Here is a 16613-nt window from a genome sequence, read left to right as displayed (position 1 = left end):
TGGCATCCTTGGATATTTCAAGAATGCACCTATAGACATCCCAATAAAAATAAATAAATAAAAGATTAGAGTAATTCAACCAAACATATTAAGCCTAAAGAGGGGAAAAACAATGCAAGCTACACAATTACAAGTGTCGTAGCAACCAGCAACAGCACCAGGAGATGAGGAACCAACAATCTGAAATAGTTGCACAGTAAGAATCATACAATTATTATTTGAATATGCAACAATGTTTTATATAGCAGGTAGAGGCAAAATACTTACACCATGAGCACCAATAGGCAGAAATGCACCAACCTCAGGAGTTGATCCCACAAGGGGGCTACTTGTAGGAGGAGGACGAGCTCCGTTAGCCGTAGGGTTGCAAGAATGATCAGTGAAGAGCATTTTAATATCAGGGTTTGGACGAGAATTCTTGCAAAGTTGATGCTGCCAATTTAAACTGAATTTTCTTTTTAAAAAGAAGTGAGTTCTACAAAATAAGTCTCATCAAGAGTAGGTAAAATCATCTGCAAGTGTAAATGATATCACTCACTTTACAAATATAAGAGCATAAGCGCAAACCCAAAGTAGAAATCAACTAATATATATTATAACAATACACATAAATATTTGCAAAATGGATTCTCTAGGTTTTGTTTTTACCAAAAAAACTAGATGCAGCACATTGGCACAAAATAATTAATTGATATGAAAAGATTCAAGAATAACCTTTGGTTTATTAATGTCCTCAATCGTGAACTTTAGAAGGCTGGATCCTGCTTGATAAAATGAAGGCAAAAAATTGAACATTGTTATGCACATATGGGTTAAAACTCTACATATGAAAACAAAACTACTTCCCTCTTAATGAATGGCTGAGGCGAAGATCCGACAAAACTGTGAAGCTCAAGCAAAGATTGGGTCGGACTTTGAGTAGTCGCTGACCGCTTTGCCGCCCCCAGATAAAGCCCTCGTCGCCAGACATTGGATTGTTTTGTTTTGTTTTTTTTTTTTTAATTTTAAGACTTAAATTCAAATATTGAATATATTACAGGGTTAGGCTTCTAGTTGAATTGTTGAAATAAGCAAACAAAAGGCAATTGAAAAGAGCCCATAAAAACAATAAATTAAAGGAATTAAAAAAGTGAAAAAGAATTAGATCTTTCGTTACTGAAAGATGGCCCTTTAATCATCTCACTTAACATAACACAAGGAACATGAGCTGGAATGCAAAGAAAATTATGTGAGGCATTTCTGAAAGTGTTGCCTTAACCAATACTTTACGAAAATGAAATTGAATTTAGTTTCTTAAAATTTGAGACGTTTTTTGATTTCTGAAACCGCATTTCCAAGATGCTTAGCTCATGAAGATGAACTTCGTAAAGTACGGAGTTCCAACTCAGCTTTCTGATCAGAACACTTATCTATAGTACGTCCCCTGTCACCTGTTGAACAAAACATAAGCTAAACTTAGCACACCATGTCAATTGATAAATTAATGGAAAATAAATAAGCATATATGTTTAGGGAACTCATCTACTACCACACATTTACCACATGCTTTCATGTGCGTTGATGAACTCTGAACAATCTGTAATCATAAAGAACAACACATTAATAGTAAAAGAAAATGAGGAATTTTCTCAACAACTACTTGAATATATGGTTCAAAAACATGTATAAATTGACTTTAAGGAAACATAAATTATAATGTATGCGTTTGGTTTAATATTTTTATCCCTATTCTGGATCCTATTTTTCAAATAGCGTTTGGTACAATATTCTCAAAATATTACCTTATTTTTTTAATTACATTTTAACCCCATAAGGTTATTAATTTCACTAAATACCCCCTGAAAAAAAGTTTAAAAATTAACAAAAACACCCCCATCAACCCAACTTGTCAGATTCCGGCAACCACCGTCGGTGATAGCCGGAATCTGTACAACGGCCAAACTTCCGACCAGAAATGGCCGAAAGTTCACCGCTGTGGCCTTTTCCGGCCAGATCCACCACGGATCTGGCCGGAAAAGGCCAGATCTGGCCGTCAGCGACGGCCAAAGAAATGGCCGTCGTTGACCGAAAACGACGGCCACATCTTTGGCCGTCGCTGACGGCCAAAGATGGCCGTCGTTTGGCCTTTTCCGGCCGTCGACGGCCAAAACAAACCGTAGATCTGGCCTTTTCCGGCCAGATCTACCATGGATCTAGCCGGAAAAGGCCATAACGAAGTGTTACGGCACAGATCCGACAAGTCTGTGCCGTAACAAAATTTTACGGCCAGATTCCGGCGGTGGTGGCCGGAATCTGACACTGCAGATGGTGGGGGTGTTTTTGTCATTTTACATGTTAGGGTCTTTAGTTAAATTAGTAAACCTAAGGGCTTTTTTATAAATTTTTAAAATTTACCTCGTAATACTCCCATATCCAATAACCCAATACTACCCCTAAAATCCTATCCAAAATACTAAACCAAACGCACCCAATATTGTTGCTTCTGTATGTATACTTGGTAGTTTATTATTGATTCACTTAGAGGATTTTATTTAAAGACAAAATCAATAATAAAGACCATTGAAGATTGACTAGTATTAATTCAATTAAGAAGAACGAAGAAATCTACAGAAAAAAGTATATTGTTAAGTAGATGAATACTTACCATTTTGTAATTGTTTTATGATTGTATCAATGTCACTCTTTGAACAACCTTTGAAGTTCAAATATTTTAACCTTGGCATGCTTAAGCCTCCTCCAGAGAAAGTCTTCATCTTCAAGCATGCACTCACAAATAAATTTTCCAAGAATGGGAATTCTAAGGTGTAATTCCCAGAGCAGAAGCATGTGAGACTTTCTAAATTATGAAAATGCAAATTCCTCAATTTCTTAAAAACAATTTCAGCTTTCTCTATATCTCCCTCATTTGCTAATACTTTTGTCATCATTTCACATCCAACTATAGTCAACTCTTCTAGTCGCACCAGACTTTTGGCTGTTGAAGATGACATTAAGTTTTGCATTCCATTGCAATACCTTACCCTCAAACTCGTTATATTTTCAAAAGATGCTAAAGATGGCAATAGGACAGTCAAACTTGGACAATATTGCACCACTAGACGATCAAGATTTTGAAGAATTGAGTTCAATCGAAAGTCTTGTTTCCAAATGCACTTTAAATTAAAAAGTCCATGCAATTCTAAATCTTTTAATTTTGTGAATGCTCCAGTGTGTTCCTTATCCTCTCCAAATAAGAATATCTCTTCGTATGAACTCACTTTCAATATGAGTTTTTCAAGATTGTTAAATTCCTGAAGGATTTGAATTGGGATGTTTGCATATTCATCCTTAATCAATTGAAGAATTTCTACTTTATCAAAGTTCTCTTGAATCTCTCCTTCCCTAATCGACATGATGTCCCTTCCAATTAATGTCAATTCCTTCACATTGAAGTCAACCTAAGCAAAAATAATGTCAATCAAATTAAAATTAATATTTCCCATATATATATATATATACACACACACACCAAGGAGAAAAATAATAAATAATGAATTATTGGTTGTTAGAAATAAATTTAGAAAACAGTGTGGTTTTAGAAATTTCTTAAAAAAAATATAGACGGAGTTTGTTGTATCCTAGTAGTGAAGTGAGGTGTCTAAGTGCTCAACCTATACACAAAAGGAAAATGCTACGCTTACAATATTTTCTCATAACTCAGATATGACAGTTTGCAAATTAGTCAACTTGCAATAGGTATCACCTAATAATTTGTGGTTGAGCAATTGTGAACTGCTATGTCAGGGTTGTGAAAGAAATTTTATGAGAAGAGGTTGTGGTTGTGGTATTACTCATACACAAACTAAGTTTAAAAATAATTTATTATGATTAATGCTAAAAACATGATATTATTAAAAATAAATGCAGAAAAATATTTAAACTAATTAATTGAATGCTCACAAGTCATAAGGTATAATAATCTCTGAAAGGCATAGGGCCAAACTAATAGAACTAATAATAATATTTAAAGTAATTAATTGAATAAATACCTGTTTTTGTATGGTTTTATTAAGATCATTCCCCTCATTCTCTACATGCATTGTCTCCCAATCCTCTTTAGTCTCATTAAAGATCTCATAATTGACTTTCTGCAACATTGGTGTGCTTAAGATTCCTTGAGAGAAAGTCTTCATATTGGGGCATTCTCTTATAATTAACTCTTCCAAAGATGGGAAATTGAAAGAGTAATTCCCATAGCAAAAGCATGTGAGACTTTCTAAGCCTTCCAGTGACAACGTCTTCAAATTGTTAAAAAAAAATTCAGTACCCGTTGTTGCATCTCCTTCATTTTCTACTATTTCAATCAGCATTTCACAATCATAAATGCTCATTACTCTCAACTGCAGCAAACTTCTAGTTATTGAAGGTGTTATTAACTTAATCAACCCATTGCAATTGTTAACGCTCAAAACTTCAAGATTCTGGAAAGAAGCTGAGGATGACACTAGACTCGTCAATTTGCTACAATCCTCTACATCTACAACTTCAAGGTTTGGAAGATTTGGAAAGAATAGCTCTTTGTATTTATTGTCATATAGCTTGAGCTCTTTCAGATTTTGAAAGTTTTGAAGGAGTCCAAGAGAAATATTCGCTGAGTTATCATATCTGATCTCAAGAGCTTTAGATTGACTCTGCCAACTAATTTCTGCGTGGTCATTCTTTGATTCAAGTACCTCCAAATCGTGGTTGATCTACAAATCCGTCACAAACAAAATCCAACTAGCTTTTTAATTATATACTTAAAACAAAAGTTTAGTTATTGGCTAAAAAGTCATAGGACAAACCCAATCAAATTTTGACAAATCAATTACAATCTATTTTAAAACTAGTAAATTATATTTTAAATTTTAATTTGTGAACAAATGTTTCATTTATGTGATTTTACCAACTACACCCTCTGAAACCAAAAACTACATATAAACCTCCGCCTGTTGTCTATTAAATTAGGAATTTTATTTTGTTTGACCTATGTAAATACAAAGTTACCTTTAGATTTTTTGCAAACTGACTAATTTATCCTTTAAAAATAAAAATAAAAATAATATTATTATTATTGTTATTATTTACAATATAAAACTATAATTTTAAGTTTAAATTATTATTTAAAAAAATATACAATTAAAAAACTACTATTTAAAAAAGCTTAAAATTAAAGTATTTGGAAAAGAAAATTTAGATCACAGCTACAATCTATTGCAAACGACTACTGATGCAGATCATAGACACAAATCGCATGGCTATGACGCAACCTTGTATTGCAGACATAATTGATGGCTATTAATTATTTTAAGAATAATTATAATTTTGTTTTATTTTTTTAAATAGTTATAGAAATTAAATTAATATACATTTCTTAGAGATTTTTTTGTCTAAATTTCTATTATTTGAACTTTCAAATTCAGTATTTAATGGTTACAACTTTAAAAATATAATTTCAGATTTTATAAATATTTTTTTCTTTATATTTTCTAATTTTTCTTTTTTAATTTTTTTTAGTTTTCCTAATTTTATCTTTAATTTTAAAATATTCTTGTTTCATATTTCCTTTTGGCATGAAATGTCAATTTTGTCCTCTTTAATGTCCAAACAGGCCCATCCTAACGAATCTATAACTGGACTTTGGACATTTTATTTATTTATTAAAACTTCTAATGTAATCTATAACATTATCAAGTACACGTAATAATTGAAAAGAAATTTGTACATAATTTATTGATAGTTACCCTAATATAATTTGATTCAAAGTTTAATTGATTTATTACTCTTGGCCGCTACCAAATCATGTTAAAAATAATTTTGAATTTATGATCCCGTTTGGTAGGCTTTCAAGTTGCAAATTTTTGTAAATAATTTTTTCAATAATAAAAGGAATCAACTGATAGACAAATATCTAGTAAATATAAAATTTTATTGTTGATTTCTAGAATTACATTAGATGATCTATTTCCTGTTTTTTTTTTTTTTTTTAAAAAAAAAAAATCTAATATGTAAATGAGTTTAAATGATAAGATCCTAAAGTAAAATTGTTCAAACTAAATAACCATTAACTTTTCCAAATTTTCTTTCCAAGGAAAAATAGAGATGTTAATAATTTCATAATAAAAGTTTTGAATAGATATTTTAATTAATATATATGAAGAAAGTTAATTTTATTTTTCTATAAACAATGAAATAAAATATTCATACCTTATCATTTAAGAAGACGGATTTTGGCTCTGAAAAATGAAGTTCACCCTCCTCGTTATTTTCTTGAAAGCTCATGTATTTTGAAGTCATGAATTTGCCACAATAATTCACCACCAACTCTTGTAACATTGGCCATTCAAAAGTATGATAGAAAGCTGTAAATTCTGGTAGATTTTCAAGCTTCAATGAGGTTACATGCAGAAAGATAAATTTGTCATCTTCATTTGCTCCTTCTTCTTTTCCAACAATCTCCTTTAAAACCTTACAATTATGTATCTTTAGATGTTGGAGTCGGTGGAGGCTTTTGGCAATGGAAGATGGAAATGCATATTTTATGTTTCCACAACTCGACAAAATCAAGTCTGTCAAATTTTGATAAAAAGGATTTGGATGTTGCTTGTAGCAAAGCTTTATAGAATTATCATCTTGGAATGTCAATAACTTCAATTCAAGGGAAATGTCCTGCAGTAAAAGTTAATAGTTGTTTCAACATAAAGTAATTAAAAGTTAACAATTATTGTTTCTAATGGATTAGAAAAATGCGTCTTTTTGTAACTCTTAATAATTTCTGAAAGGCCTAAACCCAAACTAAACAAATAAAATATAAAGTTGCATTAGTTCTCTCTCTTGCTTATAGAGCGATGCCATCCCCTAACCTACAGCCGTTTATTCAACTAGAGTCATTACTTAAAATTGTCTTCTTGTCTTCTTAGTGTTATACACTTGTATTGATAAACTAACAAAACTTACTTCAACCTACTATTACTTGCAATCTTCTAGCTAAAACATAATATTATCAAAATATATTTAAAAAATGCAAAATAAGCAAATGTTCAAACTAATTACTTGAATACATACCTGTTTTTTGTATGCTCCTTGTATGGTTTTGTTAAGATCATTCCCTTCATTCCAGCTCTCATTACTAACTTTGTGTAACTTTGGTGTGCTTAAGATTCCTTGAGAGAAAGTCTTCATATTAGGGCAATTCCATATATGTAAGTCTTCCAAAGATGGGAAATTGAAAGAGTAATTCCCAGATGAAAAGCATGTGAGACTTTCTAACTGCCAAAGTGTCAACGTCTTCAAGTTATCAAAAACAATTTTAGTACTCGTTGTTGCATCTATCTCATTTTCAACTATTTCTATCAGCATTTCACATTTCTCTATCCTCATTTCTTTCAACCGCACCAAGCTTCTAGCTGTTGAATGTGTTATTAACTTCATCAACCCCTTGCAACCCTCAACTCTTAGAATTTTAAGATTTTGAAAAGAAGTTGAGGATGACACTAAACTCATCAATTTGCTGCACCACTTTACACTTAGAACTTCAAGATTTGGAAGATTTGGAAAGAATAGCTTTTTGTATTCATTGCTATATAGTTGGAGCTCTTTTGAATTTTCCCATCTTTGAAGGAGTCCATGTGGAAAATTTGTTGACAGATCATGGTTGATCTTAAGAACGTGACCCTTCCATATAATCTCTTTTCTACCATTCTTTAATTCAAATTCCTCCAAATCAGAGTTGATCTACATATCCATTGAAACAAAATCTAATTAGCTTTTTATTTTCTTAAAACAAAAATTTAATTGTTGGCTCATAATTTATAGGCCAAACACAAATTATGGAGGGATTTAAAAAAAAAAAAAAAACGTAATTAACTATTTTTGATAATTCAACTACAATATATTTTAAAACTAGTAAATTACATTTTATTATTGTTTCAAATTACTATTTTTGAAAACTACTAATTAAACATAATTTTTAAAAAAATAATTACTTAATTCCAATACCTTCAAATCCAACTTGATCTACAAATCCATTAAAACTAAATCCAGTTAGTTTTTCATTTTCTTAAAAGAAAACTTTCATTATTAGTTTAGAAGTCTAGGTCAAGGACAAATTAGCTATTTTGTTAAACGTTGTTTTAGATTTTGACTCCTATCTGGCTCATCCTAACGATAAGTTGGACTTTGGACACACACACACACACATATATATAATATTAAAATGTATCACTTATAACCTATAACATTATAGGCATATAATATGACATTAGAAAATGTCTTACCATAACATAAATCTACAAATAATAGTAAATTAAGCACAAACCTAGGCAATTAATAATTAATTTTGATGATAAAATATTAACGTTGGGTTCCTAGTTAATAAATTATTGTATAAGGAATTAATAATCAAAGTAATTTTAATACGCTATTGAGATGTTTTCAAATTGAATTCCAAACAACACTGGTAATACTAATTATGCTAGGTTTACAATCCAATCTCACAATCTTCTCTCACAACCCTCAACGTGGCAACTCATAATTGGTCAGCTTGCAAATAGGCAGGCAAGACCATATCAAGCAGGTGAGATTCATTTGCGAACTGACCAATTACGAGTTATCACGTCGGAGTTTTTGAGAGAAGGTTGCAAGATTGGGTTGTAAATCTAACATTACTCTTGTAATAATAATGTAATTTTCAATGAAAACAAATATTTATGAGAATAAAATTTGGCATTCAAACACAACATTTTAATATATCTCCTAAACAAAAATTTAAAATAGTTTTGAAACATCATATTAAAGTTGTATTTTAATACTATAAATATGATAATACAATGAATTGCATTACAATATTTTAGAAATTAAATCTTTAATCATTGAAATTGGTTTAAATTAACTATGAGAAGGACCAAGGTAACTGCATATGATTCTTTAATTGACTAGGCAAATATATATATATATATTTGGCATGCATAGAAAAAAATGTTAATTTTTGTCATTTTCCTTATTATTATATGGGTATTTATGTCTTATATATTTTCTCTTAAATTTAATGATAACAAACGATTTTTTTGGCTATTTTAAAACTTGTGTCTTTTTTCCTATAGTTTCACAAAAGGTTGTCCTCCAATTGATGATAACCCAAGATAAAATCATATTGTCAATTTCAAGTAAACATTTGATGATTTCTAGAATTTTTTTTCTTAATTTTTTTTTTGGAAAAAGAAGAGATGTTAAGAATCACATCATAAAGTTCTGATTTATATAATATATTAAAGAACTTTTTTTCTTTTCAATAAAGAAGTAAAAAAGAGACTGTGTACCTTATTGTCCAACCCAAAGGATTTTGGCTCTGAAATATGGAGTGAATTTTCATGGAAGGTTAGATATTTTGAAGTGAATTTTTCACATCCCTTCACCACTAACCTTTTTAACATCGGCAATTCCCAAGTATCTACTCCATGATAGACAGTTGTAAGTTTTGGTAAATTTTCAAGCGCCAAAAAGATTACTTGTGGAAAAGCAAAATTAACAATATCTTCTGCTCCTTCTTCTTTCGCAACAATCACCTCTAAAACCTCACAATATTTTATCTCAAGGTGTTGTAGAGTTTGGAGGCTTTTGGCTATGCAAAATGGAAACGCATATTTTATTTTTCTACATCCTATCAAGGTCAAGCGTGTCAAATTCTGATAAGACGAAGACATAAGTGTTGGAAATTGGTTGTCCCAAATCTGTCCAGAACCAATATATTCCAATTCCAAGGCCATCAAATTGGTGAAAATAACCTGCAGTCAAAGTTGATTGGTGTTTCAATAGTTACTCATATGAAAAAAAAAAAATAATAACTAATAATTGATTCTTATGGATTTATAGATGAATATGCCATTGATATAAACAATGTGTCTTTTGTCTCTCTAAAAAATAATGAAATTTAACAGAAAATTAAAATCACTAGAAAGAAAAGGCAAAATGGGAAGAACAAATAATTCAATTTCACAACTACGTGTTACAAATAAGAAAAAGCAAGAATATATAATAGAGAAGTGCAAGAGGTTAACGTTAATCAAACCTTTTCGTTAAAAAGTGGCGTGAGATCGTTATCATCATTTGAAAATTTGACCAACCGTAAGAGTTCAACATTCTTGAAAATTCGTAGTTCTTCTAAAGAAATGGTAGAATAATATTTAAATTCCAACATTCTTGAAAATTCATAATTGTGCCAACCGTGAGGGTTCCACCATTGATTTCCTATTGATATTTCATACCTTCTAAGCTCTTTGGAAAAGAAACCTTGAGGCAAAACTATGTCATTTGTAACATTTAATGTTAAAGTGGTCAATTGAGTCAAGTGCTCTAACTCCTTGAGTACTTCAACCTTCCACTGAAAACAACATCCCTTCATATATAATTCTTCTAGTTGGAATAGTTTTGATATCACATTTGACGCAATAACTCCTAATTGCCTACAGTTGCTTAAATCCAACAACCTTAGCTGAGTCAATTGACCAAATTCTATAGGCAACTCCTTAATATTAGAATATCGCAAGCTAAGGACCTTTAGTTTCTTTAGATTTCCGATAGTAGAAAAATCTACGATATTGCTATCATCTAAACACAATGTTTGAAGGTCTGTCAGAAGATCAAGTGATGACGGCAATGATGATTGCCGCATTCCAAATAAATTTAGAACCTTGAGCTTTGGCATCACCGTGAAAAATTCCTCAGGGATTTGGTAAGAAGAATCCCACATATTGGTCATATAGAAATATTCAAGATCTGGACAATCTAGATCTTTAGGCCAAACTTCACTAATAACGATACTACTACCAGATAAGGAGATTTTCGTGCATTTCTTGAGTTTATCTTTATTCTTCCATTCCCTTTCAATGTCATTTCTCCCTGTAAATACATGGTGGTCTGTGTATGCAATTGTGACAGCAACAGCACGGATAGCATCATGCATAGAGAATTGTTTGCTGCTTGAACCTTCAAGTAACAAACAAGAGTCTTTGAGTTCACGGACTACTTTATCTAGTCTATTTCGAGCTCTTTCCATAGTGAGGTTATTTCGTTCAAGTACATCCAAATTCACGACATGTTTGAACAAGTCTGAAATGGATGTATCATTTTCCATTAGACTAGAAATCAAAAATGTTTTCCTCAATTCGTCATCTCTTAAATATTTGTAACTCAAGGCAATCTTCTGGTATTCTTTTTCCAATAATCCCTTGAACTTTGTTGGTGAAGGTGCCCTCAATTCTTCCAAAGCATCTTCCCAATCAAATGGACAACTCTTGTTCCTTAATGCTTTTGCTATAGTACAAATGACAATAGGCAAACCACCACATTCCTTGCATACATCTTGTGGCAAAGAATTCAGTCCACGTGTTTGAATTAAACCACCTGCACGGGAAGCTAGGATTATTCTAATTGCATTTCTAGCTATTATCTTATAAATAATACTATTTGTAAAAACTCTTGCATACAATCTTATGTGTCATAAAATGAATGAATGGATACACATAAAAAGTCAACTCATTAAATGCTCAACAAATTAGATGAATGATGCATCAGTTAAAGAGTGGTGACACATAAGATTGTATGAAAGAATTTGTATAAATAGTATTATTTTTTATCTTATTGGACTATTTTATAAATAAAACCATCAATTTTTATGTTTTTTAAATATCTTAAGTAATATTCCTCATTGTTATTTTTCTTTCCACTCTTCATCTCTAAAATCACAGAAATACGTTTGTCTTATCAAGAGCTTTAAGACAGTTTTTTATAGAAAGGAAAAATAAGCTGATGAGAAATGAGGAAATGTAAAATGAAGCTGCCAAGTCAATTCTCATTATTATGAATTTAGGCTGAAACTAACGCCATCTAAGCATTATAGTTTAACTTATGACATCTAACAAAACAAATTCAAATATTAAGAATTAGTTAAAAGCATGCATCTTAATTATTTTTATTTCATCTGTCGACATCTTAAAAAGAGGTGTAACAAATTTCAAAACAGGAGATTGAAGATGTAGAAATAAAAATAGAAATTAAGAGGATGATCTAAGGTGTAAAAAATTTTGTTGAAGGATTGATAAAATCCTATTTATGTAAATATTTATAATTGGAGGCCAGCGAGACAAAGGTAAGTGGTCAACTAGCGCACTCAAAGTTGAATTAATGATGGTGGTGGGTTTGCGAAGTTGCAGCAGTGATGTCGTGTGTATGGAAGGTTACTCTGATTTTTCAAGAGATGGTAGTGAAGACACAGTTGTGATGTTTTGGGTATGGGGTGGTTGACAGTGGCGGCGAAAGACTTGCTATGCTGTGCTGGACACCTGTGGGTTGTGAAGGTAGTTGCGGCAGCCTGTTGGTTGAAGATGGGGTTATCATTATTATTATTATAAAAATTTGTGCAAATACTGAAATACCTTTATCCTGTTTATATTAACATAACGACTGTTAATTGATAAGGACGTAACCATTACTCTCTGATTTCACTGAACCAAATGTTACTTAGGCTAAACCTCAGGAAGAGAGTTTGGTTAGAAAGATGAGTTCAAATAAAATTTGAATAGCTTATTATTAGAAAATAGCCCTAAGTTAGAATTATTTCTGCATATGGAAATTAAACATAGAAATTTGATTGTCAGAATATTTAATTAGAGAATAAATAAAACTTATGTCAAAGGAATTTAAAAAAAATAATAAATTAAATTAAATTTCTTGTTTTTAATATGATGTTATAGAGATGCCCCTAAGCCACCACCACTATTCTATCAGTAGAGTGATTCTACATATTTTGAAAATATTTAATGTTATTACTACTTACTCGCGTCAAACCATAACAAAAATTTTATGTGTTATCAAATTAAAATGAGTTATAACAATTACCTGCCATATTCTTGAATAGCCTCCAAGCTTCTTCTTCATTTAAAATACCCATCCCGAGATTATTTGTGGAACCCATCTTCTCCAATACATCTACGTTTCTTGTTGTCATCAATATTTTATTTCTTCCGCGATCAGCTTCGAAAGGAATTCCAACCATCTTCAAATCTAACTCTTCCCAAATATTATCTACAATTAAAAGGATATTATTTTTCTCCATTCTTGAATACAACTTATTTGCTCTGTCACTCTCACCTTCCCTCTCATCTTCGAATTTGAGACCTAACTTGTTTGCAATTGTTGTTTGAATCTTTCTGATATCCAGAGTTTCTGTTATCTACAAGACAAAGAACCACAAAATAAACAAAATACAATAACAAAAAGAAAATTTTAAACTGATAACTATGCTTTTTATTTTTAAAAAATAATCATCTATTAAATTAAAACTTAATAACAAAGTAGATAAACTGAACTAAGATATATAAAATTAAAAATAAAATAATGAAAACAATGATTTCTTCATAAAAATGAAGAAACAATATTCTATTAATTACTTTTTTCTCGTTAATTATAAATGTCCTTGTTTAGAAGCCTAAAGTCTAATTAATTTCACTCAAATAAAATTAATGATATAAATTAAATACTAATAATTATCACTCTAAATAAATATGCTAATATAATAAAGTGAAACCCCTTAGTTTAAACATTACCTCAACAAAAACAATCTGATCAAAGAGCTTATCCTTCTCGGCTTTCCTACCTATTTCCTGCGCAAGAGTGGTCTTGCCAAGACCACCCATCCCATAAACACCCATCATGTAGATTTTCTCATCTTGTAAAGCATCCCATACATTATTCAAAGTGGAGTTTCTTGATTCGAATGCCAAATAATCTTCATTAGACCTAAGCCATATCTCCTTGTGAATAGTAGGATGGGAAACTTTATCGAATCTTTCTTCTTGCTGCAGGAGTGGACCAATATTATCCACCATTAATTCGGATGCTGCCTTGCTATTTTGGCAGCGAGTCTTGCAGTCAGTGCCAATTGAACTTTGGTTTTCAATCAACTCTTCTGCTTTAACAATGATAGAGTCAACATCCTCTAGCCACTTCTTCACATCCTCTTCAATCTCTTCCACATTGTTTTTAGCCTCCTCAACCTCACGCTGCACTCTGCGTCTTGCATTCTTCAGCTTCAAAACATCATCTCCGAGCTTGACAAAGTTCTTCTTGTAGTCGGATTGTTGAATAGTTGAATAGGAAACTTTAAAGAATCTTTCTTCTTGCTGCAGGAGTGGACCAATATCTTCCACCACCAATTCGGATGCTGCCTTGCTATTTTGGTAGCGCGTCCTCCAGTCAGTGCCAATTAAACTTTGGTTTTCAATCAACTCCTGTGCTTTAACAATGATAGAGTCAACATCCTCTAGCCACTTCTTCACATCCTCTTCAATCTCTTCCCCATTGATTTCAGCCTCCTCAACCTTACGCTGCACTTTGCGTCTAGCATTCTTCAGCTTCAAAACATCATCTCGGAGCTTGACAAAGTTCTTCTCGTAGTTGGATTGTTGAATACTTGAATAGGAAACTTCATCGAATCTTTCTTCTTGCTGCAGGAGTGGACCAATATCATCCCGCTTTAATTTGAATGCCTTCTTGCTATGCTTGTAGCGGTTGATGCAGTTGGGGTGCAATCCCTTGAAACATCGACGGTTTTCTTCTTTCTCTTGAATCAACCTCTCTGCTGCAGTAATGGTATTGTTCACCTTAGTCTGCCAGTCCTTAACGGTCTGTTTGATCTCTTCCCTGTTTATTTCAGCAGCATCGACCTTCACCTGCACTTCGTCTCTTGTATTCTTCAGCTTATCAACTTCTGTTTCAAGATTTTTGAAATTGGTATTGTAGTTGTACAAGTGCATAAATTGACGCCCAATCGGAGCAGCCAACCACTTGCCAACTTGGAGAACAACACTCAAGACACTCGAAATATTCCCAGCAGGTTCCACCATTTTCAACCCTTTTTCAAATTTGAAAAACAGAAGAGAACGAAAGAAAATGAAAATAAAATAGAAATAATAACAGGACAACTAGGGTGCAAACTCAAATAACAGAACAAGAGTAAGGAAAAATGCTGATCCAAAGAAGATCTTTTTTTTTTTTTTTTTTTCTATAAAAGAGAAATAAAGGAACGAGAGAGAAGTGAAAAATCAAGCGATCTGACTTCAGAGTAAAAATATTTGTAGTGGTATCTGAAGGGGTGAGAGAGGCTTCTGAATGAAAGTATGTTTTAGTGATTTCTGAAAGATTGAGAGAGAAGAAAATTGAAGAAGAAGAAGAGAAATAAGAATTGATTCTATCTTTACTGAGAATAAAATAAACTGAAAGGCACGTGCACGCACATGCACATGCACATGCACATGCTCGAGATTATCACCTGCTTCATAAAAAATTAAAAAAAAAAAAGAATTAAATATTGCACGCGCAGTGAAAGACTCAAATTTCAACGAGTACAAAACCATTTAACCAAAGTAGCTAAAGTGCTAATAATAATATGTCGGAGAATGAAGATTAAAGTAGCTAAAGTGCTAATTACCTTCAAAAAGCCAAAGTTTATGGCACAAATTGATAAATGATTCCATTAATTATACAACCACGCCAGGTTATAATCCAATAGTGCATCCACATGTTCAAGAGTAAGCAAATAAGCCCGCTATAAACTATTATGCTATAAAGAAAGACTTGTCATATACTAATATGCTATAAATCCTGTAATTAAGCTGCTTAATTTGAGTTATAAAAGTCATCAACTTAAAGCTTTCATCTGTAAATAATACCTTATTCCCCATAGAGAACCCATTAAAACATATTATATAATACATTTCATTTTCCAAAAAGAGTAATTATAGAACACATCGATTAGTGCCATTTTGAGCTGGCCATGTTTTCTCTAAATATTGTCTGCAATTTTTTATTTTTCATTTTAACTGAAGAATTTGTCAGCTACCTACTCTTTTGTCACGCTTAAAATTGTTTATATTTTGTTATCAAAAAATCTGCATCTGCCAACTTGCTTTTTTTGTTTTTTTAATCACACTATTGCTAGATTGATTTGTACAAACTTGATTTATATATTAACCTTAATTGTAAAGGGTTAAATCTAATTGAGACAATGTTTAGCATTTCTATGAACTATTATTATATAATTTCACGGCCTTTTGAATTCTAGGCTAAGAGCCATTGCCAGGAAGTTACAAAACATCAATGTATAGTTTCAAGGATTTTTTTATTTTATTTTTTTATGGGCGAATCTCAAAAGCACAAATAAACTCTATCATAAACAATAGGAATAATACTTCAAGAAAGGGGAGCTATTGTTTCAAGGATTAATTATTTTTATTTTACTTATGTCAAGTTGGTTACTTATGTCAAGTTGGTAGTGTTTGTGAGGGATGACAATTGATACCCAAATGGAAATGGGAATGGGGACGGAGATGAGGATCCGGCGAGACCCAATTATTGAATATTAGAAAAATTTTAATTTTAATTTCTCTTATTTTATAATTTAATAATGATAATTTTGTAATTGTATTTTTCAATATTAAATATTAAATATTAATAATTAATTTTTTTTATTGTTTTATTCAATTTAAGAATGTAATTGAAAGTGTTTTTATAAAAAAAAAAAAACTTTTATGAGAATTAAT

The 16613-nt window shown here is 31.4% G+C and overlaps 2 protein-coding genes across 2 annotated transcripts; both read right to left on the bottom strand.

The window, feature by feature from the left end:
* Positions 1-1521: 1521 nt before the first annotated feature.
* LOC116139462 lies at positions 1522-4136 on the bottom strand. The gene is made up of 3 exons (XM_031425130.1): positions 4029-4136; positions 2645-3437; positions 1522-1576 (listed from the first exon to the last, which is right to left on the bottom strand). The coding sequence occupies exons 1-3, from the start codon at positions 4134-4136 to the stop codon at positions 1536-1538; spliced, it is 942 nt and encodes a 313-aa protein (XP_031280990.1). The 3' UTR covers positions 1522-1535.
* A 4092-nt stretch (positions 4137-8228) lies between these two features.
* LOC116139461 (probable disease resistance protein At4g27220) lies at positions 8229-14918 on the bottom strand. The gene is made up of 5 exons (XM_031425129.1): positions 13620-14918; positions 12913-13246; positions 10085-11418; positions 9336-9800; positions 8229-8249 (listed from the first exon to the last, which is right to left on the bottom strand). The coding sequence occupies exons 1-5, from the start codon at positions 14916-14918 to the stop codon at positions 8229-8231; spliced, it is 3453 nt and encodes a 1150-aa protein (XP_031280989.1).
* Between the last annotated feature and the right edge of the window lie 1695 nt (positions 14919-16613).

This window comes from Pistacia vera, unplaced genomic scaffold, assembly GCF_008641045.1.
Source record: "Pistacia vera cultivar Batoury unplaced genomic scaffold, PisVer_v2 Contig351, whole genome shotgun sequence".
NCBI classification, from domain to species: domain Eukaryota; kingdom Viridiplantae; phylum Streptophyta; class Magnoliopsida; order Sapindales; family Anacardiaceae; genus Pistacia; species Pistacia vera.
The sequence above is the reverse complement of the archived record's forward strand: the minus strand, read 5'-3'. Positions and strand labels throughout refer to the sequence as shown.